At 35.8% G+C, this 26,882-nt stretch overlaps 1 protein-coding gene across 5 annotated transcripts in view; it reads right to left on the bottom strand.

Moving 5' to 3' along the window:
- Positions 1–26,882, bottom strand: part of STRN3 (striatin 3) — a 47,157-nt gene that overhangs the window by 1,735 nt on the left and 18,540 nt on the right. For 2 of the 5 annotated variants that reach the window (XM_060759625.2, XM_060759617.2), the window contains exons 5-17: positions 26,267–26,446; positions 24,637–24,769; positions 21,142–21,283; positions 16,995–17,105; positions 11,104–11,244; positions 8,889–9,022; positions 7,102–7,277; positions 6,946–6,993; positions 4,683–4,804; positions 3,927–4,094; positions 2,011–2,151; positions 588–695; positions 27–113 (exon numbers count right to left, since the gene is read on the bottom strand). In XM_060759625.2, coding sequence (XP_060615608.2) covers positions 27–113; positions 588–695; positions 2,011–2,151; positions 3,927–4,094; positions 4,683–4,804; positions 6,946–6,993; positions 7,102–7,277; positions 8,889–9,022; positions 11,104–11,244; positions 16,995–17,105; positions 21,142–21,283; positions 24,637–24,769; positions 26,267–26,446 — 1,691 coding nt within the window. The remainder of the gene's footprint in view (positions 1–26; positions 114–587; positions 696–2,010; positions 2,152–3,926; positions 4,095–4,682; positions 4,805–6,945; positions 6,994–7,101; positions 7,278–8,888; positions 9,023–11,103; positions 11,245–16,994; positions 17,106–21,141; positions 21,284–24,636; positions 24,770–26,266; positions 26,447–26,882) is intronic. The other 3 variants (XM_060759632.2, XM_060759639.2, XM_060759648.2) reach the window with 3 other exon arrangements.

The raw sequence follows: 26,882 nt of genomic DNA on the forward strand, positions 1-26,882 counted from the left end.
GGCAATACAAGTGATTGTTAACTTACTTCCAGACATCAAGTAGATTCCATTAGGATCCACAGCTAAACTTGTGACAGCATCCAAGTGAGCAACCATAGAATGGATCATTTTACCTAATGGCAAATGAAGAAAACGTATCAGCAATGCATACTTTCGCAGATGAAAGAGGTTCAAAGCAATAGGTGACAAGAATGCCATAAAAACCAAAGGAATCTCACATTGTGTCACACTAAGAGTCATCTACTTTCAACATGTTTCCATAAAGCTCACAAGCAGGACTACTCAAAAGTCTTGCTTTTTCCACCGTAAGTATTGTGAAGAGATAGTTCATTATATGGTCTTTAGGTTGTCTTTTCTGTTTTCCATTTCCTTTTGGATGCCTTGTTGAGATACCTACCAAGTGGACAGACCAGACCAGGAGGTCTAAACATAGCATCTGATGAACACAAGTATCAAAAACAAAAACCAGGCCAATAGCCCCTTGAAAACAATTCCCAGAGTAGCCACTGAGGATGAGATATGACAAAGTGATACGGGAAATTAAGGAAAAACAGAGGGGCTAAGAAAGCACATTTTCATTTTCTTACCCGTTTTATTGTCAAAAAACTTGATGTGCCTATCTTCATGAGCTGTTATAGTTACAGGGAGTGTTGGATGACTCACTACCCTGTTAATGTGATTGTTTACCTGTAAACCTGAAAATAAATTAGAGACAATAATCAGCTACAGAAGGCAACTTTTCCTATTGATAACAAACTTGAAACATACATTCTTAACCCCGGAAACAGTGAAAAATGGAAGATTACCAAACTAAGCTAGCATAAGATCAAAAATTTCTCTATTAGTTACATACAAAGGCTGAACTGACTTTTACCCAAAGACAAACCGGTTCATTTCAGGGATAATTGACAAGTGAAGCTCACTGCTATGAGAATGAGATGGTATATTTCATGGCAAGTTCTTATCCTTTCCTTTGTTGGTGCACATGGGAATGAGTCAGAAATCTTCCAATTGTAGCTTTTAGGGGAACATGTAATTCAAAAAGAAATTAAAACTTCCAGTTTCCCTCCTTCATGCACAAAAGAGAAGGATGACCAATGAGCCCAGGAACAGACCATGATTTACCATTATGTTTTCAGTCATTATTATTACTCTAACACTGAGCTTCAAATAAATAATATATTCAAATGATTTCTTTGGCTGGTTTGTTAGGATTATAATATTGTAGTTTCGCGGAATATTTTAGCAAGGAGTTTTGTGGTATGAGCCAATGAAAAACATCGTCATATTTAATAACATAAAGAAATGTATTAAAAAGCAAAAGTCTTCCAGAAGGCAAATGCTGCATGTCCTTACTTTAAGAAAATTGGGATAGGGTACAATGTTGGATTTGTTCTGGAAGAACAGAGGAATTCAAGCAGGGGGCCATCTACCCATCTTACTGCAGCCCACTAGTTGCCCTAAAATCCTCAATCACTGAAAGAGGAGATTGAGGAAGAAAACATTTCACCATGCGGGTGCTACAGCACTAGTGCCACAATGGAATTAACACCACATGAACCTCTCTGCAACACACCAAGGACTTCAAACACTACTCTCTTTCTCTTGATTTGCTTCACTGTAAAATTTTCAAATAGTTTATTTTTATAATCCAGCTTTAACACACGGAATTCCTGCTGAGATACAGATATTTCCAAGACCACCCAGTGAGTTCACAGCTGACCAAAAACCAGGTTTTCCAGAACCGAATTCAATGCTTTCAAATGAAACTGCATAATACTTTGAAGAAAATCTGATCCAGAACAGACCAACATTAAACTAGCTGAGTCAGATAAGGTTTCTGATGAAACACACACACACACACACAATATCTGACATAAAAAGCCATTTGAGTATTTTCTTAAATTTAGATTACAATTTGATATTTATGCAGCCTTGTTGAAAATTTTTGCAAGACCAATATTCAACTCAAAGGCGGGTCAAATACTATAAAGATCCTTTTAATCTTACCAGAATCAGTCTGTGAAGAAAGCATTACCAGTGACTGGGATGTTTCCAAATCATAGATGACAGTGCTGCCAGTGCTAAATGAGGTCACCATATGTGCTGGATCACAACCTATAAAGTCAACGGATGTGGGGATTCCATATTCTGGAGCAGATAGGAAAGAAAGAACATATGTTCTGATCGGAGCATTTATTCGTTATTTCATTAAACCTTTAAACAGTGAATTTACCAGTATTTGCAGATACAAACTGAAACAGCCTGGTAGGATTGACAAACATCCCAGTAACTTTATATCTGGATTAATGTAATACATCCTCTGTAGATGACTTTTGGAGATGGTTTGGAAGTTCAGAATGGCAAGGATATAAATCCAGACATTACATCTATACAGTGTTCCCTCACTTATCGTGGGGTTTCCATTCCAGGGCCATCCGCAATAAGTGAAAATCCGTGTAGGGATGCCATATTAATTTTAATACTTATACATTATTTTATATATTTTATGTATTATTTTCTTACCCCTGCTTCCTTATCCGCCTCCCGGCCCATTCCAAGGACACCAGCCTGCCTCCCTGGCCTCCGCAGAGCCTCTGGAGCCACACAGGCAGCAGCAGGCCAGGGAAGCAAGCCTTTCCCGCTGTGCCTCAGGCCGCCACACTTCCGGGGTCTGTGGAGGTCTGGGAGGCAGGTCTTCCCTGCCATGCCTCAGGCCACCACACTTCCGGGGTCCCTGGCCTCCACTGGACGTAAATATTTAATATTTTTTAAATATTTTCAAAGACCTGCAAAACAGCGGGTCCGCTAAAAGCAAACCATGAAGTAGCGAGGGAACACTGTATAAGTATTTTTATCTGTAATGGCAGTTAATTTGCTTCTGAGTCTTTTTTTAAAAGCCCTAAAAGGATTACTGAACAAGCAGTTCTCAGTGTGTCTATTCCAGTATGTACTAGCCTGCCTCCAGGTCCTCCAAATGGCCAATATTTGGACAGCAGTGACCTGAGCAAGGTCCTTATTAGCTAAATTGTCTGCATTCTAATATGCAGCACATATTTTATGGTGATGTGTTTTAACTGTGCCCTGCCCCGGATAGCTGGGTAAGAAACACAATAATGTTGTTACTATTATTATTGTGGCATATGGGTATATATCAGGCCTTTTTGACCTTTTGATGAAACCATTCTGATATTCTCAGCTGGGAACATCAGAATGTTTTATTTTGCTGAAACAAAATATATTTTAGTAACAGTACTTACTGTTGCTTTAGTAGAGTTTCATTTCATGTTGTTTATTTTTACTTTTTTTGTCGTGTTAGGAGTGACTTGAAAAACTGCAAGTCACTTCTGGTGCGAGAGAATTGGCCGTCTGCAAGGACGTTGTCCAGGGGACGCCGGATGATTTGATGTTTTTATCATCTTTGAGGGAGGCTGCGCCACTGGGGGCTCCTTGTTTATTTTTACTGATTTTAATTAAATAATTACATTCTGTCTTATTTTAAAGTTTTGAAAATGGTTATCCAAGCTTGAGACCCAGATATCTAAAGAACAGCCTCCTTCCATAGAAGTTTGGCCACCTCTTGAGATCTTTATTTGTTACCCGCTTCTCCTAACAGATTGAGTCAGGATACAACAAAGTCAAAACATGTGAACATACAATACAATACACAATTATAAAAACATGCACCAAACACAGAACATGTTCCCTCTTTCTGTGGCTCTGTATAGCCTGCCTGTGAAACATCTTCCCTTCCTTGCACACTTTATAGAACCCTCACTCACTGTTTTTAACACATAGTTGAAATGATTTCATTCTGGCAATCATTAATGATTTACTCCTATTATCTATTTTTATCTATTTTTATTGGGTGATTCCTATCCTTTGAATAAAACTTTCAAAAATAACTATGTTAACATTTGTCTCACCCCTATTTCCGTTGTAAGTGCAAATGCAGGGCACTTTTTCAGGCGGACTCCATAACCTAATGCTGCCATCTGCTGAGCAAGATAATAAGTGATTCTTGATCCCACTGTATGCAAGACCCCAAACAGCATCTGTGTGACCAATTAATGTGCCAGCTAAAACGTTTGGCTCTGCAAAGGAAAAAAAAGGTGAAAAGGTCGGTTAGTCTTAAGTGTATTTATTATTGCTACGAGTTTTCATGATAAAATTAGCAACAAGCCAAAAACGTTCCAATACTTTGAATAAACATGTTTGATGTTATCTGACCATGGTTAACCAAGGAGGTAAAAGTGTGGCACCCACTACATTCCTCCCTCAAATTATTTTCATACCCTTTTTGAATAAAAATTATCCACTTTCTGTGGAAGAGGCTTTGATATACTGTTGACCTCTTGTTAATTCAGGAGAGGCCTTTAAATAAGAAGGAAGAAAACTAGCAGTAGTGTTACAGTTCATTTCCTGAGTAAATGAGTCTTGAGTCCACTTTGGGGAGAGAGGGCAGTCTAGAAATAAATAATAATAATAATAATAATAATAATAATTATTATTATTATTATTATTATTATTATTACAAATAAATAAATAAATAAATAACAATTGCAAATAAAGATCTCTCCTGCATCTAAAAGTCTGTATAAACATAGATGTTTACTTACTCCCCATTCAAGGTTAAACCATCTGAATTGACGTACATTACAACAAGCCTAGATAATGCTTACCATATGTATCATAAGGATCCACATTAGGACTAGGCATGTTCCACCACTGTATAGTTGCATCAATGCCGCCACTAAAACATTGTTCTCCATTACAACTAATTGCCAAGGACAATACAGGTCCACTGTTTCAAAACACAAATGCAACAATGTTATAATGTAAAAACAAAAACAAAAAAAAAAAAACAAGAAATCCCAAATTTATAAAGTCAAGCTAAACTACAAAAAAATACTAAATATCTTATTAATATCAGTATTAAAAAACTCTAAAATTACAACAACAAAACAGCAGAGAGGAAACAACCAGGCACATCTTAACACCTCTCAACAGAACATTTTCCCAGGCTCAGCCAGGCCTTCAAATGCTAATGAAGGTGGTCAGCTGAAACATTCACACCTAGCTTCAGCAGAGAGCTCTTTGCCCCACCCCAGTCATTCCACAGATATATAAACCCATTTTCCTATTTCCAACAGACCTCACTACCTCTGAGGATGCTTGCCATAGATGCAGGCGAAACGTCAGGAGAAATGCCTCTAGAACATGGCCCTATAGCCCTAAAAAACCTACAAGAACCTAGTGATTCCAGCCATGAAAGCCTTCGACAATACACTAAATATCTTACTTTAAAAATAAAAATACATACTTTGACACAAATGAAACTGTTTGTAGTTAGTTTAACATGAAGATGGTACTTATGTAAAATTTAATATTTCTGATATAAACTTAATTTTTTAAAAAGGCCCTACCATGCTTCTCATTACATATAGGTCCAACATTCAGAAAGGCATCAGGTTTGCTGTTTGGCAAATATGACATAGTTGTCACAAAACTGTGTTGAAAAGTTGTAAAAATTTTGACAGATTGAATAGTTGGTACCTATTATGGATATTCTTGGATGGTCCAGAGGAGCCATCTATGTCCTCTGGGTTAGTATTTGCTAAGTGCCAGAAGATAATGCAGGAGTCCCAAATTCTCCTCTGTTTTAATCGTTAGTTCTTTTTCCCTTAATTAACATCAATTTTATTGCAGTCTGACTTAAGACAGTCAATCTATGTGTGGCCCTATTTACAATGCTATGTTATTATTGTAATTTATATATTCCTTTTTTTTAATTAATCTTGCTTTATTTATCTCATTTTATTATGCAGCCACAATCTGAGATTGAGTGGATTGCTCCCCCAGGCCATTTAACAATGAATCTTCACAGTAAGTAAAAACCTCTCATTCTCCAGGTGCCATGAAGGAGCAATTAACATATTATTGGAATAGGCTCAAGACTTGTTTATTGGCAATGCCTGGCTGTCTTCCACTACACTGCTGATTGCAGGACTGTTGCTCAAAGGCTGCTTATGGTGTGAGAGGCTGCATTGAACTGGAAATTAGTAGTTTTGATGTCTTGCCCTCCAAAACACGTTTGAAAGAGACAAGCAACACTTCTGTGTGTCATTTATCTGAGTCATTCTCTTATTAGCTGGATTTCTGCAACAGAAATAAGACATCTATGGTGTCTTAGCCAATATGGTGCTAGTAGCACTATATGTGGCTTTCTCCAAACTTATCTTCATAAGTATTCTTTTATATTATTACTATCAGTGGGAAAAGATGCTTTATACCAGGTCTGTCTGGTTCTGTTTTGTTTTGCATTTTAATTGTTTCAGTGGCTTTGATACAGAGCCCTCTGAATAACTGTTGCTTGTTGAAGTAAATATTGTTTTTAATGTTGCTTCATTACTGCTCCCAAAAACTTGCTATTTTGTGGTCATTTGAGCTGAATAAATTTCCTGAACTGCTACTGTTTCCTTAATCTATAAATTTTCCTTTTTTTCTGTTGGCAAAGACATGTAAGCAGTTCTCGATGCTTCATAGGATCTTTTCCTTTTTTCCAGTATATACTGTATTTTTCATTTTCTAGTTTTCCTTGTTTAATTGAAAAATCTTTGACTGCAGGGAAAACGCATCTTGTTGGCCAGGAACAAAATTGAAAAACTGTGTGAATGGAGAAGAAGCCCATAGTTAAAACAGAAAATAACTCTGGTCTCCTGTATCATCTTCTGGCATGTCAGGAACCAAAAGTATCCTGATGGTTTCTATATGCCATCCAAAAAATGTTTCCCCATAAAGTTAAAAAACAAACAAAAATAAATCAGAAGCAAGCATGGGAACCTAGAGCTGAAAGTATTGAATCAAAATATTCTGCATCATCACTTCCCTTGCATTACCTGAGCAAGAATATGGAAGAATATTAAAATGTATTAATATACTTACATATGGGCTCTAAATGTGTAGATAGGTTCCACATCTAAAGAGGCACTCCTGAAAGAAGGACACCAGAAGCAATGTTTGAGCACAATCTTGCTAAAAATCAAACATCAAAGATTCCAAAATATAAAGTTCTTTAAGAGCATGTAAGCATATACTTGCTTTTTGGCAGGAACTGTTTTCTGCAAGTTCCAAAGTTTTAAAGTATGATCCTCAGAGGCTGTAACCAGCACAGGCTCTACAGGATGAAAAGCTAATGCCCGCACTCCATCAAAATGGCTGCGTAGCGTATACTTAGGATTCCATGTTTTCCGAAAGGCATCTTTATTGGCTGGCAACTGAAATACAGAGTGCATAAAGTTGAAAATAAATAGGAAAAGCACAGAGCTATGTACTCCTCCCTCCCTCCCACATCCTTTGGTCCCTTACTGGCAGGTAACTTCTACAAACCGTATCTACACTACAGTGTTAATTCTTTTCTGTGGAGGAAGACATTTTTACAATTGATAATTACAGTGAACGTTTTGTACCAGTATATCAGGTATGATATTTTATCATAAGCAATTATTCAGAATATTTCCTATACTCAAATAATCTTTTCTGTTCTTAATGATCCTCCATAGCCAATGTTCATTTTCCTGAATTTCCAATAGTCAGGGAGAGACTGAAATGATAGATGTCTGGATCATGTTATTCCAGATGTTGCACTGCAATTCCTTCCAGCCCTTGACAAGATAGTCAAAGATGACAGCTGATGGGAGTTGGGACCCACCACCTGAAGAATAGAACATCTAATTTTGTGCACCACAATACACAAAAACTCTGTCCATATTCTTATGTTTATGTTTTGATTTATGTTAGGTTAATTTATAGTTATATGTAATTGTCTTGCTATTACCTTTTGGTTTTCACATGTATGTACGGCCTTTGTAATATTGGAAACCGCTTTGAGTTTCCTTAGGAGGAGAAAATCATTATATAAATGTAGTAAATAAATAAATAAATCTTCATGTTAAATCATTTTAGTCTTTGAGATTATTTGATTAAAATTTAAATATTCTCTTTAACAACCCCATTTCCAGTAATATTTTATAATTGGAAGTTCTTAAAAAGAAACAGTGAATTGATTTCAAATCCACCTTTCCACAAACAGGAAAAATGTCTACCATTCACAACTTTAAACTGAACAGTGACTCCCATTGGAAAAATGAAGAGAAGGCAACCCCAGTAGTCTTACTGATTATCAGAAATAAAACCCCAAAACACTTGAATAAGGCAATGCCTGCAGTAGCAGGCTTTGTGGTGCTGCAGATCAGGATGCTGGGAAATGTTATCTGCAGAGCTTCCCCAAGTTACAGAGTGCACTGAAACAAGCAACTGTAGGGGATAGCCTACCCCTGGTTCTGGCGACAGAACCAGTCTAATTGAATCATAGCAAAGAACTGGAAAATAATAACAAATCTAACACTGGATGCATGGTATAGGGAAGTTTGGAATGTAGCTTTAAATGACAAACTAACAATGGAAATGAGGGTATTCAGGGGGGAAATTAACAGGTCAGATTTTGAGACATACTGGTCGGTCTTTATTAAATATGTCTTAGAGAGCGAAAATGGAAAACAACAGAATTTGGTTGGTCAGGAATTTTGGAGATGACATTTGATTAATGGCTGATTTATAAATACATGGTGAAGGAAATTATACTTGTTCAGGCCTTGGTGGTGGGGTTATGTGTTTGTAAAATGTTCACTGTTTTGGGTTTTGTCTATTTTGTAAGTTGTTATTGTATTTAAATAAAATCTTAAAATAATAATAATAATAATTGAATCATGGCCATATCTCAAATAATTCAAAACCATAATAGATTTATGGTACAAAGCTGTTGATCCTAACCATGCGGCACATTCTTAAAATGTACTGTTGCTAGATTAAAATAGAAGTTCACTTACATCATAACTATAATCTGCGTCATTAGCTACCGTCAAGTCTGCAAGGTCCCCAAGGCCTAGTACACTTAATAATACGTCATCTGAACCCATGATAAATGACTTGCCCCCTCCAGATGGAAATGTTATTGGCTCAGCTATAAAAGAAAAAAACACAAAAGACAGCTTATTAAGATTTAAAAATGAAAATCAGTAAAAAATCACTAAGAATTAAAGCTGGATGAGGCACAAAATGTTATACATCTAAAAGTAAATGTTTGCATAAATGCTGCCTAACATTCAATATAATAGGAAAGTCTCCTTTATACTTGAGACTGCCAAACAGTGCCTGCAGATCCAGAGAAACTGGGGATGTTGGGAACTGTTGGCCAAAATATTTTGATGGCAACTTTATCCTAAATACCTTGAATTTTTCATTTATCTCCCTAAAATGTATGTTTATTTAGAATATTTAACTTATTATTAGGGATTGAAAGCAAGAAATAAATAGGCAACTAAATAATTTTGATTTTAATTTATATCCACTTACCTTTACCGAAGCATAATTCTATTCTCCCTGATGTGTTTATTTTATGGAACACATTGAAATATGGATGAAATTCGCCTTCATCAGACATTTCCCTTTCTACAAAGGGACCTTGCTCTTGCCCCACTGTCTCTCTTAACCTATTTCAGAGGATCCTGCAAACCCCTAGAATGAATATTAGCAGGACATGGGAGCTGTGGAGAAGGAAATCGCCTTCTCATTATTCTAGTGATTTACTCCTTGAAAAGCTGTGCTAGAGAGGGGAACTAATAATTTATCCTAAAAATCTCTTACTTATAAGTAATACCACAAGGATTAGCATATATTTAACAAGCCCAAGACAGAACTCGAAAATATGTACACTTCATATTTGGACCAAGTAGTGTCCCTCTGGTTAACTATTTTAGTAGAAATACATAGAACATTAGCAAAATCTTTAGGCTCCTAAATCTTCTAAATTTCGTAAGATGCATATTTCCATTTTCACACAAACATAAAATTAGATAAACTTTATGAAATCAAACACACATTCAACAAATGGAGGGAGAAAAAGAAAAGGAAAAAATGACCCTTACATTTAATAGGCTACACATTTAATAATGAGGAAGGAATATATTGTGTTAAACAAAATACTATTTTCACAAAAAAATCAATACACAATGCCTGAAGACTGTCTTTTAGTGAGAGAATGAAATTATAATTCAACTTCCTATATACATCAGATCCATCTAGTGCACTGAAATATTGGAATAATTATTAATATTGGATTTTATATAAATAAAAATCACTATATTCGGCCCGCACAGTAAAATACTTCAGAGTAAAAGGCTCAGAGTAAAAAACACTTTGAAGGTAATTCTGTACATATTCAAGACAATACTGGTAACATCCAACTCCTAGGTTTTGGGGCCTGAATCTGTGTACTGAGGATACTGAATGATCAAGGACAAAGCATAGCGACAGCACATGTGGATTACGATGGAAAAGGTTACATGAATATCTTTACTTGCTAGATTTATTTTGAACTCTATGGATTGCCACTTAAAGAGTATAGAGTAACAGTATGCATTGCAACCAGAAATCTCATGGGCATTCCTCCCCCCCCCCCCCCCGCCAATTTTTAAAATAGATTTCTTTTTAGGAGAGGGTTTTCTTTTGTTTTAAGGAAAATCTGAATATATTCTGGATTGATATTTAACACTGGTAAATTGGTATTTGTTGCTTAGAAAGAGACCATTTTAATATGAATTATATCAGCTGTTAAAATGTGATGTTCTTTCAGATAGCAAGCAGATAACAAAGTAGTTCTGCTCAACAACAGTACAATAAAACATTAGGCAAGAATAGCTTTTCATTTTTTAAAAATGTCTTCTCCATTGCATGATGAGTAGGACATAAAAAGGGGCATAATCACCACCTGGAAATTACATCCTGATCAGCCCCTGTAATTACTCTGCACAGTTACAGTAAGCTCTGTATTATTATACATCTAAACTAAAAACAGAGTATTGACTACTGATTTCTGTCACACATGACAAAAGCTGTAGAATGTAGAGTGGCAGTGTTCTTCAGAGCCAATTTGTAAGCAAAAATGTCATCTTAGTGTTAACCATCTGGTTCAGTGGGATTCAGAAACTGTGGTTTTAAAGTAAAACCTTGCAAAAACAAAATAAGTAGGTGAATGTATTGTACCTTCCTCTGCTCTCGCACCTTCATGATCAGTCATTCTAGAAGAGGGTGACCTAGACTGATTAATGACTCCTGAAGGGATGTGGGGCAGCTCATCATCGCCCAGATCAGCTATCATGTCGTGCAGTTTTGTTCTGTTGACCCCTGTAAATTAACGTCAGCAGCACAGATTCATTTGATTGCTACCGTCTGACTTGATAGCCATTTACACACCTAGTTTGCTAATCAATCTTGATTTCAAGTGGTTTGATTAAGACATATGCTTGAGTAGACTATCTATATATTTCCAAAAAACTGTGTTGGGAAATGAATTAAAAATTATCTGTATGTTTTAAAAGGATTCTGATTAGTGTTTTTCTATATGCAATTGGTTAAGCAGATGTGGAGATACTTAAATGTTTACATTCCCCTGGAAAGACTTCAAGAATAATATACTTGAACAAATGCATAGTTCTAAAAATTCCAATGTTTATAATTAAAAGTGAACATAATTGTGAAGTATTTTTTTTGTTTTATCAAAGAGGAAAAGTATAAAAATGAATGAATTAGTTGGATAGAAGGCAACAAACTCTTTAACTTTCCCCCTTTTTTAAAAGATTAGGTAATAACAATATCTATGCAGATAATTTCTTATCTGGTAGTTGAAATTAGTAGGCAAGATGAACATATACAATGTTTTAAACAAAATATTCTACTCTTTATTTATTAAAAATAAACATAGTGAAAATTATTTAAACTATTAACCTACAATCACAGATCAAAAATTGCAAATTTGAGGAAGAATCCTAATCTATTTTCTATTTTCTGCCAACAGAACCATCAGAAAACATCCTCGTTACTTTGTTGGCCAAATAACCACTACATGAATATTGCAGGATGCATGATGTTTTCTCAAATTAGACTTTCCTAAAAAGAAAGCAAAAGCAAATCCATTTTCTTTTGCAGTGAGATCCCTTAAGACTCTGCCAACACAAAACAAAAAGAGACAACTTGACATTACAAGACGTTAATTTACTCTAAACAAAAAGAAAGCAAAAGCAAATCCATTTTCTTTCTCCTGACATCCTAAGAAAAGTGTTCTACGTAAATATACCTAATAAGCCATGCTCATCAAAAATTCATTACAAAACACACAAAAACTCATGATAGAAAAACTCTGCTTAAAGTAAACAATGAACATGATATTCCAGCAGGGTAATGAATGGAGATTATTGTTATTGTTGATACTGATGACTTGATGAGCAAGATACCTCCAAAAACCTTGGTCATCAACAACCCTGCCTATGTCTTGCAACCTCAAGACTATGGCTTCCATATGTAATGTGGTCTACCTATTTTAAAACTGCTTTTCAGCTTAACAAGCACTATCATCTTTCCTCATGAGTCGCATTACCTTGGTGTAGGTACTAAAAATTAAATCAGAATGACAGTAATTAAGTTTCAAAGTCATATAAATATTGAGAATCTCTTATCCAAAATGATTGGGAACAGAAGTGTTTTGAATTTGGATCTTTTCAGATTTTAGAATATTGGTATTTGCAGGCTAAACACAATTTTTTATGTTTAATATACACTTCTACACATAGCTTGGAGGTAATTTTACACAGTGATTGTGTATTTGTGGACACTAAACTATTAGAAAGTAAATGTCACTATCTCAGCCATACATATGGAACATTTTGGATTTCAGAATTACATAGTAGCTATATGCAACCTGTACTAAGTGAAACTTACTGTATGTAGTCATACATAAGCCAATCACATCAATAAACCAAGTACAAGTTTGGTTCAAAATCAAAGACCAGATGACCCACCTTTTGAGGGGCTAATATTTTGACTAAATTGTCTAGATTTAGACCAGGGTATATAAATCAGATCAAGAAATGTAGAGGCTAGCACATGAAAAAAAAAAGAGCTCAATTCATACCCATATGATATATAATAGCAACTCTGTTATGCCCACTTCTGCTAAACTTAAGACAGATTTAATACAATTTAAAGACTGTGATAACTAGTTCAGTTAGAAGGTTACAGAATAACAAATTCTGGATTTTTTTTGTCTGAATGTTGTAATGTTGCTGCAATGGCTGCACTGCACTGCCCTGTAAGCTGGTATAGCAGGGATGGAAAGGTGTTTCTAGATCAGTGGTTCTCAACCTGTGGGTCCCAGATGTTTTGGACTTCAACTCTCAGAAATCCTAACAGCTAGTAAACTGGCTGGGATTTCTGGGAGTTGGAGGCCAAAACAACTGGGAACACACAGGTTGGGAACCACTGTCCTAGACTCTTTTCTGCCGCTTTCCATGATACAGAAACAGACTAACACAGCTTTTTCACCAAGAACTGTTCTGAGGCAGTACAGTGGCCCTGCTGTATCCATGGGTACAGGACCCAAGGAATTCAAATAAACCGCAGACTGAAACCACATTATACAGTGTAACGGCTTTGGACCTTGAACTCTGGATGGTGTGTTTTAACCTTGAATGTATTTTAATCATATTTTCTATGTTGTAATTTTAATCCAAACCATTTTAGGTGAATTTTGTATGTTTTGAGGCAATGTGTAGGTGCCATTTGTAAGCTGTCTTGAGTCCCCCGCGAGGTAGAGAAAGGTGTGGTATGAATGAATGAATGAATAAATAAATAATATTATACACAACACAAGTAGTGTCCAGGGAGTCCTCTAGACACCTGTGTCTGTCTTGCAAACAAATGAGCCACCCTGAGTCCCTTTGGGTTAAAAATAAACTATTGTTGTTATTGTTGCAGCAGCCGCTGCCTCAAAGGTGAATGTGGGAAGTTGTTGTGTTCCCTGCAGCAAGGGAACTTGAAGAATATACAGCTGGCAGCTGGGGCTTGCGACCACCTCCACTACTGTTCTATGCCATTTTAGTCACATGAAACTTCAGCTTTTGTGTTTTTTGGTATCCATGCAGAGTCATGGAATCAAACCTCCACTGATAACAAGGAGCCACTACAGGACACTACAGGACAAATTTATATACCCAGCTTCAGCACTACTACAGCCTGTGGACCTACAGTTCACACCATAAGCACATTAATGAATAATATACATTTATGGCATGGTTATACTTTTATTTTGAAACTAATTTCCTAGATAAATCAATTAGAACAATGCATTAGAAGCTGAAATAGGGAGAAAAATTACCAAACTCATTAAACTTCATGCAACTCTATTTTTTTTAAATGAAACATTTTTATTAAACTTACTGGGTTGCTTTCTGAAACAAGCAAGTGGCCTCCACACATAAGTACTTAGTATGTCTGGGAAGAGCATAATTCACCTTACCAACATCTTTTAAAAGCTCAATGTCAGTTGCACCATAAAAAATATTTAAAATAATATATAAAAAATCTCCCCAAGGGGACAGAACTGTTTCCAATATACAAGGCAAAACATCCAATTGCCCCAAACGAAAAACCATACAGATAAATTAAAATAAACACCATAACAAATAAAATCCTGCTAAAACATACACAAAAAAATTAAAATCCAATTTCATTGTAACTCCATCAGACGGGTTCAAAATAACAATGACCAGGATTACAAAATGGGCATGGCCAATTATAAAGGGCTGTGCAAGGTATAGTGCAACAGTGTATCATAGGCCCGGAGAGGCGGGTAAAGTAGAGAAAAGAGTACTATCTGATGGACTAGGGAAGGGCCTAGGGACTAATTTTCAGAAACCTGCTGGAATATCCAGGTCTTAAGGTTCCTATGGAAGGACAATGTGGGGACTTGCCTAATCTCTCTGGGGAGGGAGTTCCAAAGTTGGGGGGCCCTTTCCCTCATCCCTACCAACCATGCTTGTGACGGTGGCGGGAGTGAGCGGAGGGACTCCCCAGCAGATCTTGGAGCCCATGTCAGTTCATAGGGGAGATGTGATTACGAAGATAGGCAGGACCCGAACCATTTAGGGCTTTGTAGGTCATAACCTTCACCTTGAATTGGGACTGGCATAATACTACTTTCTAAGATTTAGAAATTGGTTTCATTTTGCACAGTAAATTTATCTGAACATCACTGGATATGATACAACCTATTTAAATTTGGCTGAGATATAGGGATACAGATAAAAGCAGAAATTACTGTGTTGTTAAATAGTGGTTCTACAGCTGCTACAGTTCTCAATTGAGCCTGCAATATGCATGTCATATCTGCATTTTGTTCCAAAGACTATTCAATTTTACAAACATTATTCACTACCCATCAATATTTTTATTTTATGTATTTTAAAATGTTAAGAGTATTTATAAACCTTTAGTGCTTGAATTAAAACATACTATATGTTTAGATTTGGAATAATAAACTACAAATACTATAACCCCAACAACTTTACAGCAGAAGGAGGATTAAGTGTTTTTCCTGGGGAGCAGGGAAAGAACCATTTAAAAGAAGTCAATTAGTACTGTGTTAAATCAATAGCAAAGTGATCATGCAAAACCGTTTTTAAAAATACCATGCATAAATAAACTTACACTAAGAGTTTCCCTATAAAGCCAAACCAGCATTAAATCCTTTACTAAAACAATGCAAAAATATCCTTTTATGAGTGCACTACTTCAAAGACTATATCCTAGACAATAACAATCTTCGATGGGACTTGCTTCTGAGTATTAAGCCATATACTGGGATACAATTATTTTATGGCCTGAGATATTCATTCACACTGACATAAGAAATCAGCATTTTGGATGGAATGGCCCAAAATCTTTACATCATCCTTGTCCTTCTGCAGCTTCCATGACAAAAACTGCTGCCTTGAAGACAACTACTTCTGGATGAAAGTGTTTCTGGCTGATCCTATATAGCATTTTCCTCTGCTTCATCTGAAGCATAAGCAACCCACTCCAGCTTTGCGCTACTTCCCTTATTAAGAGTAATGCCTTTAATATAGAAAATGAAATATGCACTATCCTTATCCTTGACTGTGATGGAAGAATTCGTGTAACATTTTTTTCAGCATGGTTAGCTTTGTGGAAATAAATCTTTTAAGTCAGGTTTCAGCTAAATGTCAGATGTGCTAGGTCACCAATTAATGCAGGTCCTTCCCCAGGGATAATTCGCTTTTCCTTAAGTTCACCAGAAACTCCAAAGAAAGGTTTGGACTCATCATGATGGCTTTACAGAAAGCATACAGAAGACTCCCTGGTTCTGTCAAAATTTCAGACGAGGTGACACTAAGTTGAAGCCTCCCTTTGGTTTCCTTTGACTTGTGTTATTCTCTAAAGTTCAGCACCAAATGAGAGAAAAGATACTAGCTCTTCCACAAGACTCCCTCAAAATCCAGAAGACTTGGGGAAAAAGCTGGATCTTGCTTCACTTCATGCACATTTTGCAGGCAGACAAAGATAGACATGAGAAATGAAACAAGCTCCATGCTCTTTGGCATATGGAAAGGATGAAGGAAATACACTGATGTTGACCAAAATACAATAGTGACCTGGAAAATCAAGCCAAAATGTGTGGAAACTCCTATTATACATCCATTTATGAAAAAATGCTATTTCCATTTACTCCTTAAAAAACAACAAAAAAATTACTAAGGTTTGGGAAAACACTGAAGTCAGACACAATATTATTAATTTATATTTGGATCAGATTTCAAGTCATCATTGCCTTTATACATTATTTTAGGTGATACTGAAGCAGTATAACATTTCTGCCCAAGGACAAGATTCAAATTAAAAATAATTTCACTTTTGCTTATATGTTCACTTGGAGATTTATCAGATGGAAAGTTAAAGTTGGTTGCCCCAAAACAGCCAAGTGTTCAAATGGAGGTGAATAAAGAGAACCCATTTTTTAAAAAACTGTTCTCAACATCTCCACATAATTCAGAGTTGTGTCAAGATTCAGAATCTGCACTTACTCTTTACCCCTTTCTTCCCCTTTCGTTCCTTCTTGTACTGTTCCTTCAGTTTAGTTATTAGTCCCTGGTCTACATCCCAAACCTCAGCAGTTGGGGACAGGTCATCTTTGTCTACATGCAGCATATTATTGAAAGAAAAATAAATCAGCAATTGGCAATGCAAGTGGTTTGCGAATGTTACAAGTTAATCATCAATAAATAGTGTTATTCAATTATATTTCAGTATTTTAAAGGTGCAGTTTGCCACTGTTTTGGAAATGCTTCCATTTTGGTTATATGGCTTTTCACACATATGGCTTTTTGCCACACTGATGAAACAATTTTAATTTCTTTGTGGTCACTGATAAAGAAAGAATTAATGTATTAACAGTAATGCATGTAATTACTGCATCTTTAGTAAGACAATATTAACCAATTATTCAGCCAGTTTTAAATAAGCAAATAAATATACTTCATGCAGTACAACTCCTGAAACGCAAAAGGAATTGTCATCACAGTTTTATTTTTTTAAAAGTACCATGCACTTTTTCTACTTTTATTTTACATGCAATGAGATCTAATAGGTCTAAATTAGATCTTGGTGTAAACACAATAAAGAAGTTTTTAGCCATTATTAACATTATTACAAAGTCAAAATGGTTTGGAAACAACAACATTTACCCAGGCTTTTATTTCTTGAGCTTTCATTTTTGAAAAGTTAAAATAGTGCTCAAAGCCAAAGAAGTCATTTTGAAGCCAAAGCATACAAAGTAAATTGGTAAAAATAAACTCATGGAAGATTGTTTGTAGTCACATACAGATATTATTTTGCTTTCTTAAACATGTAAGGTGAACATTGACTCATGAAGTGTTTTTCCCACTTATGAAGGAAGAAATGTCTCTATAGAGAAGACAAGAGATCTCAGTTCAGCAAGAACCATAGAAAATCACAGAACCCGCAAGTGTGAAAACACAGGCAGGAACTCCTCCTTTGCAGACATAAAGAAAGCAATGGAGGACAGCAGACTAGAGATTCCTCTGCTTGCAAGTTATGGCTAGATCATCAATCAGTAGATTGATATAAAAATAACCACAAAACATATTACATGGAAGTTCCACTGAAAACACAGTCATGAATGAAATACACTTTGATAATCTATAATTTATGTTAAAGTACCAGTGTTAGCAAACTTTGGCTAGAATTCACTATGCCAGTCAGGAATATATAACCACTTTAGTTACCTAGCTATATAATATCTCCCAGCCCTCATTTGCTGGGCAACCATTGTTATGAGCAACAGTTCCTCACTTCTATCTCTTGCATTGAGAGACTGAAGATTTGTACCACTTATAAACTTATAACAACCTAGACTGTCAGATATTTATGATCCCTACATATTTCCTAATTTTAGTAATATTTAGGGATTGTGAGAGTTCCCAAGTATTCATTTAATGGGCTGCAGATACTGCAAAAAACAGGGTTCTATTCCCCTGATAATCGTGAAGCAGCTGACTGATGTTTCCTCCCCCTCCGGTGAACAATCTTCAGTGCAAAAAGTGCAATAATCAGAAGCAGGGTCCCCTGTTACAATTTTCCTTGCACCGGAATTGACAAGAACAGTAGTGATGGAAATATCAGCCAACTGCTTCCCAATCAACAGGAGAACAGACCACTGCTACCCAGTAAATGAAACTGGGAGAGTTTCACAATCCCTATGTATTCCCTAAACTAGTGAATATGTAGAGACCACAATTACAAACTGATCAGAAGTGCAGAAAGACCACAGTTTAAGGCAAGTGGTCATCTGTGAATTCACTCATATGGGTTTACATGCATTGTATGGAACCTTCTAGACTGCTCCCTAGACCATGTGAGCAGTTTGATTCTAACTTGAACTCTTAGTTTGGCAGACAGACAGGTGAAAAAGTTGAATCCAGAATAGCACAATAAACTTCAAAGTCTGGAACAATCCCAGTGAGACTTTTCAAAATTAATGTACAGGTCCAACCAAAGACTGAGACAGATATAATCAAGGGAGCAATCTTGTGAATGAGCAGTAAGAATCCAGTCACTGATTTAAGGAAATCCAACACCTTGCTACCTGAACCAGGTTGTCACCACCATCATGCACTTCATAAACATTTAAAGAGTAGCAGATAGCCAAAAAGAGATAGTACCAAAACTCTATTGAGTAAGCACTCCAAATGATGTCTTGGGTACAGGAGTCTAGAATTTTAGCAAGCCAAACATGATAACCTTAGAGCATGTTGTCAAAAGGAAGTGTGGAGAAAAGGTTCATAGACGTCAAAGATGATGCTAGCCTCCCAAAGCCTCTTTTGTAAGATTGTTGATATTGTATGACCTCTTGAGCTTTCATTTACTGCCTGACAAAATATGTTCTAAGCATTTTCTAGGGCCTCCAATGCAATTCTATGGTATGCTTTCATTAAAAGCAATCTATTCAATAGGATTCAGTATTACCCAAAATTCCATATATCTACAAGGAATCCTGGAATATATTCGCTGTAGATACAAGGGTTGTACTGTGCTTCCTCAATGAAGAGATCTTGTAGGAGAATTTGCTTAACAAGATCTTGCAAACAAGACCACCTAGATGTCATCAGGCTGAAGGGCCTCTTAGGGTCAGAGCATTGCTTGTACCAGCCCGAACAGCATCATGACAATAAATGAACTTGCACCTGAAACCAAACTTGTAGGCAGCGGTGTACATTTTAAGCATGTGCTCCAACTTGACACCCATCTCTATGTTGAATAGGCAATTTTCAACAACAAGTCTTTTAGAGTTGGCTTGGTGATATAAGCTCAACAATTGTAGTCGCACATGTCTGTACAATGCAACAGCTCTTGGCACCACTTCCCCTGTACATTCACTCACATATCTAGCTGAAATCAACTGCTGAACTGCAATGATGTTGGACAGTACTTGAATAGCTCCACTAATCATTTGTCTTCTTCTGGGAGTTTGACCAAAAAAAAAAAAGGGGGGGGGTGGTGGTTACCCACTCTGTTTTTTTCATGTGGATTGATGGCACAACTTACAAACACAGTCTTTTAAATCTGCTATAGAGTGCTGTTCAGCAAACATTATCTGTTAACAGACAAAAAAGCAAACATCAACCGAGGCCACATGATCCTTTATTGCCTTGCCAACTGACTAAATTGTTTTAAAACTACTCAACTTTCTATCACTCTTACTGGCAAAAGAGTAAGCATCTAGACTTTACCACAACAGCCCTGGCACATGCACAGGCTGGATGCTGAAATGCTTTCTTTCAACTTCCTCAACCCATTGTACCTTAATCTTTAAATGGACTAATATAACTGCAAAGGATATGGTTTGCAAATTTAATTGTTCAAAATTTCATCTAAAAAGCTACATTTATGAAACAGTTCTTTGTAACTCAAAAATCTTTCACCTACTTTTCAAGATTTAGATTTCATGAACTGGAAAATTGGTTAAGTTGTATGATATTTGGAAAATTAGAAAAGCCCTACTTTTACAACAAAGAGTCTGCTTTATAGAAATGAATATGGATTTATTAGATTATTATTAAAGCTGATGATGTGAGCATATTATTTTAAATAGGTCCCATTATTTTCAATGAAACTTCCAAGTAAGCATGTTTTTGATGGAACCCAAAATATTATTCTGTACATTATCACATGGTTATACAATTTATTATATATTGGGCAAGAACAATTATTCCAAATTTTCTAGAATAATGCTAGACTAATTCAGAACAATTAGCTGCCAATTCTGGGAACAGAAAATGTTCATCAACTGTTTTTTAAAGTATTCCTTTGTCTCAGAACACCACACCAAAATAGCGATGTAACATTTTAAACTGAAAACAGATTGCTTAAAAAGATGAACATTAGTCAAAGATATGAAGTAACACATCTTTAACAATCCATCATGATCGCTTTCTTAAAAAAAAAAACATTTCTAAGAAATACCAGACAAAGAAAACCAGAATAAACCAGAAAAAGAAAACAACTGAATCCATTTTGGTATGATTAAATAACACAGTCTGTTTTCCCACTGTTTAAAATATCTTAATGTAGTTTTTACTGAATTTGTTCATTTTGTATATATATATGTATGTACAATTTATCTTTACAGTTTATTTTATTTGAACTTCTTACCCCACTCTGTCCCATCTCCAGAACTTCGTGCTTCTCCAGCTCCCTCTCCATCTTCTGCAGTTACCAAGAAATCAAATTCTTTCAAGGCTTCTTCTGTGTCTGGATCATCAGTAAGATCAGCTGCAAGCCCTTCATTTCCTATCTGCAAGTCAAATGTGATAGAATTATCATGAAGGACAATGCAGTTTAAAAGGTTAATTTTATGTGGTCCATCTTCCCCAAGATAGCCACTAGAAAGATCTGTATCACCTTATGCAACTCTTTGAAAATTCCAGGCCAGGATCATGATTTGCACCTTTCTGGATCGTATTACATTCGGTCCCACTTTCACAACTGTATAAATATGATTTATACCTGAGGCCTCAATACCACTAAATACTGCACCCAAAAGAGTGAATATATATCCACAAAAGCTCACTTAAAAATAAAAGTCAGTTATTAAAGCCATTAACACACTTCTATTCTTTTTTGCTCCCACTTTCTTCTTCCTGTTCATACAGGCACAAGTCTGTATTTTATTAATCTAAAATAAAGGGAAGGAAAAACAGTGCGCTAAATGTGCTTAGTCCCATAATATGAGATGTCCTAATTAAGATGTCTGTAGCCCCTCAGGTGATACCAAGAGCAAGAATCTGGGCTAGAAGATCCATCTCTAGAATTAAGAAGCTATCAACAGCATAATTTATGATGGCAAAGCATAATTACCATCATTGGTGTAACAAAAATATCATGAAGCTCACTTAATCTAATAACTGTGATGGTATTTTTTGATGCAACATCTACATTCCAAAATATATAATCTATTTTAAACAATACAATAAATGTGAATACAGGTAGTCCCCGCGCTACAACCATCCAATTTACATATGACTCTTTAACTAATGTGGAGGGTGGAAGCAGTAGATGTGCCTAGGAGCAGGATCCAGCGAGCAGCGTATATTGGACCTTTTGCAGTATTTGAAAATGTTTAGTATTTACATGCACAAGTAAAAATAAATAATATGTTAATGCAAACATCTGTCCAAGTTGCAATGAAGGTACACCTTCATGCAAATTTTGTTTTATTTTTTATTGTTTGTTAGTAAGTTGTGGGATTAGAGACACTGTGAGATTTTTTTTTATTGCTATCTGCATCCTCATTAGAAAGATGCAATCTCACTTCCTGTCCATGAGACAAAAGGAAATGGGAGGAAATCTACTACTAACCAAGGAAAATTCAGTCCTCTGAGAGTTCTCATGGGGGAAAGGTGTCTCCACTAAAGCTTTATCAACAATCCTTGTTTCCACAAAAAGTCAAAATTTTCAAAATCCAGTTCTCACAGGGACAGAAAGTCAAGTGAATTGGATGGAGGTACACTTTAAAAATGTACCTGTTCCGTTACACATTCAATGTAAGAATAAACGTATATAACCTATCTTGTTTGTAAGCAAAGGACTGCCTGTATATCTCAAACAAATTCTATTATTTTCTGTTAGAGCTAAAATAGTTTTACTAAAATTCATGTATCTCACATTGTGAAATAACTAGTGCTTAGAAATTATTTTAGACTAACATCCATAGAAATCAGCAAGTCTCTATTAAAAATTATAGTTATTTTAATGTATATCACCGATATGGGCTGATTCTCTGAAAACAAGAGTATTATCAGACTATTTGCCAAAATATTATTATCTGATATATAAACTTTCAGATCATTCCAGAATGTGACAGGGCATTCTTGAGTGTTCCAGATGGCTGGAGAACTTTGCAGAACATTCTCAAATGTTTTTTTTTTCTGTTTTAAAACACCCCCTCCTTCTCCAATGTACTTGTCTTCCATCCCCATCTTTCCTATTTTCTCCTTGCTGCAATTGCCTTACTCCATCTAAATCTTTGCCACTCACCAACTGTTTTCCTTCATCCCACTGCTGCCCTCCTGCACCTACCTCTCTCACCACCTTTCTGATATCTATCCTTCCTTCTTTCCCGGTTCTGTGAGTTTTTCAGGCTATATGGCCATGTTCCAGTAGCATTCTCTCCTGATGTTTTGCCTGCATTTGTGGCCTTCCTTCTTTCCGGTAACAAGAGATAGCTCTCTATCGAGCCAGGATTTGGGGGTCTTCATTAAGTCTGGCAGAGCTAATGTGAGAAATATTGTCTGCTGGGAATTTAAATTGGCACTTAGTATTTTTTCCCCTCATATTTCTCTCATTTTCATTTTAACAACTGGAAACATATTAATATTTAGTAAATGTACATAAATATATTTAAGAACTGTTAAGGAGAAAATTCTTCAAAGTTCCTGGGATGGAGAATATTCTTAAGATTTTTACAATACCAGTTTAGGAGTAACACTGATAAATTATAGCCTCTATTTCAAAAGTATTTACATTACACAACAGATTTGCAAGGAATAGTTTTAGTGCTAATAAAGAATAAGCATGCTTGTGCATAAAATATTACCTAAACTGACATATGGTTGATTGCAGAACAACTAAGTGAAGCTGAACAATCTTGTTGGTATACAATGCTAGCAACTGTACCTTTTCCAGGATCGACAAAATCTAATAGTTCCAAGTATGGCTTTACTTCTTTCACTGATTTCTGTACTGCCTTACTTTCTTCACAGCCCCTGTGTCGGCTATCTCTCCCCGCCTGCTGCCACAGCCTTTACTGCTTTACTTATACCAGTGTATTGCACGAAAAGGATTCTACCCTAGAAATTTCAGGAATATGTAATAAGCAAAACTATTCTGAGATCTATACACACTTCTTCGGTTAGTAAAATCTCAAATACAACCTACATTACTGTACATTACATTTTGTATCAACCAACTTACACTATCTTTACAACATTACAATCAATCACCAGAACAGGAACTACCACATAGAGACTTGCAAATGGTTTGCACAGAGACCATCTCAACGTGTCTGGTTAAAAGACCAGGTAACAATCTTCAAAGTTTCTGCTTGTGATTCAACAGGGCTTCTGCTAGCTCAAGCAGAAATACTGGGCTTATGTGGATAAGTATTTATTTTATTTACAAGCCACCTTATCTCAAAACACGGTATATGATTTTCCACATCTCCATTTTATTTTCATCACAATTTGAGGTAAGGCAGGCTTCATGACAGAAAATTTTGTAGCTGTGGAAATTTAAACCAAGGTCTTTTGAAGTCATTATCCCTCACTAATCAACAAACCATTCTAGCTCTCAATAATGTGACTTGTTAGGAAAAGCTCTCTAAACTGCACATTTCAATTAATTAAATACTTATTCTGATCATTTGTGGCTTGCTTTACCTTAAATTAGATAAAGCATTCAAATGGTTGTTATTATAAACTCTAAAAATTTAAGCAGAGAATTTTCACCAAATATCTGTACTATTCTTAGCTATATAGTTTGAACAAACAACAACCAGACTGTAGCAATAAAATGACACAATAATGATCTCACCCAACAACATGTATACATTGCTGGCTGTTCAATAAGACTATGAAAAAATAAAATTACTTTGTGTTTTTTATTTATCCGGTGTTTCTCCTTTCCTTCTGCAATATCTTCAATCATGTCACTCTCTTCTTCTTCATCACTATCATCCGCATTTTCCAAGAAATTGAACGTTTCAAGAACATCTCCAGGATTCCTGTAGAAGAAATTATGAAACAATTTTCCCTTACAATATCAGCAAATAGCTCTAGATCCTTCAGAATTAAAAGACTTTGTAGATTTCAAACAAAAGATAAACTCAAAGCTGCGTGGTATTTTGAACAAAGTCTGCACTATAATCACTCACAGATAAAAAAATATATGACTGTGATTCAATGTGAAATTTTATTAAGCAATTCTGTCAGCACACTCAGGAAAAAGCCAACTCTGCCCCATCCCCCATGCTTCTTTAAATTCTGATTTGGAAGGTCAGGAACCCAGATTTTTTTTTATAAGTATGGAAGAATTAGGAGTGTTTACAAGTAAAATTGTTTTGTTTGTTTGTTGTTGTTTTTTTTTAAAAAACTGACAAAAAAGTCATTCTCATAATAAAGATTTCAGGAAAAGAGTTTTTTTTTATTTCAGAGCAACAACTGCAAATTTTTTTCATGCCTCAAGTGCAATGACTATGCACATCTATTTCAGAGTAGGAAATGCATGTAACACACTTAGCTTACTCAATAAGCCCCCGGTGGCGCAATGGGTTAAACCCTTGTGCCAGCAGGACTGAAGACCGACAGGTCAGAGGTTCGAATTTGTAGTGTGCGGATGAGCTCCCTCTGTCAGCTCCAGCTCTCTATGCAGGCACATGAGAGAAGCCTCCCACAAGGATGGTATAACATCAAACATCTGGGCATTCCAAGGACAACGTCCTTGCAGATAGTCAATTTTCTCACACCAGAAGCGACTTGCAGTTTCTCAAATTGCTCCTGACATGAAAAAAAAAGCTTACTCCTGATAGTAATTCGTCTCCAAAACATTATCTGGGTGGTTTTATTTGGCAAATATTTAGGAGTAGAAATATAATGTATTTTTAAGAATGAATAATGTAACTGTAATAACTGTTGGCCTGATAGCTCCTATGCAGTATTGAAGAAACCTCTTTATTGTTGTAATTATATAGCTATGGAAAATGTATTATTATTTCATTACTGTATTGATATACAGCTTTTCTCACCCGTGGAAGGATTCAAAGCGGTTTACAACAAATGACAAAATTCTATGCCTCACATAAATAAAAACCAAATCATAAACAAAATATATAACGATGCATAAATTCAATAAGACAATTAACCCTGAGCTAAAACAACATTTAGTCATGAAAACATAAACATTTAAACTACCTAATAAAAACATTAAAATCACATGACCCAAACTCGTACCCAAATAAACATTTTACTTGTTTATTTTCTTCAACTGACTGTTCCATTTAAGGATTGATAAGAAGACTGACTGGTCACATCAAAGGAATCCACTCATCAACACAATCATTTCTCCATAATAGGAATCATTTTGAGGCCCAATACCAGATCCAGGGAGGGATCTTGAGGATAAAGGGGCAAAGTGAGTGATAGAAGCCCATGATTTGGAACTGAGACCCACTCTGGATGGGCAGCTATCTCACTGTGCAAAATATTCACATTGACCTGCTTACCTTTTCATGTCCTGTCCCTTTTGTTTTGATGCAGGAGATTCTCCTCCATTGAGAATCTGTTCCAAATTTTTTGTCTCTACTGAGCCATTTGGTTCTGAACTGGAAAGTCCAAGTAAAGACCTCACCCTCTGTGACCGTACATCCAATATTGTATCTGTGTAACCTACTTCCTGAAGATACCTAAGAAAAACCAAAATATTACCTTCTTATACAAAACATAACAACCAGACAGATTTCCTTAGGAGGTTGTCTGAACACGTCTTCCCTTTTTTCAAATTGTATGAGACTATAATTATCATGATCACTAGCTAACACACAACTGCATTAAAGATTTTCCAAACATTGCTTGATGCTTTATTTGAAACAGCTTAATTCAAATAATTTTCCAACTGTAAAGAGGGAGGCTTCTACATTACTTCTCCCAATACACTGACATGTATTTTTGGGGGTTCAGGCTTTTCAACCATTTTTCAATTACACCCAGAATTTGTATATCTCATATGTGATTTGCTATTCCATCATATATGCACAACACTATTGTAACCATATGCGGTTTTCTTTTCCCTTTCAACTAATTCAGCACAATTTTTTTTCAGTATAGAAGCTATTTGTGGAA

Source organism: Anolis sagrei, chromosome 1 (genome assembly GCF_037176765.1).
Source record: "Anolis sagrei isolate rAnoSag1 chromosome 1, rAnoSag1.mat, whole genome shotgun sequence".
Classification (NCBI taxonomy): domain Eukaryota; kingdom Metazoa; phylum Chordata; class Lepidosauria; order Squamata; family Dactyloidae; genus Anolis; species Anolis sagrei.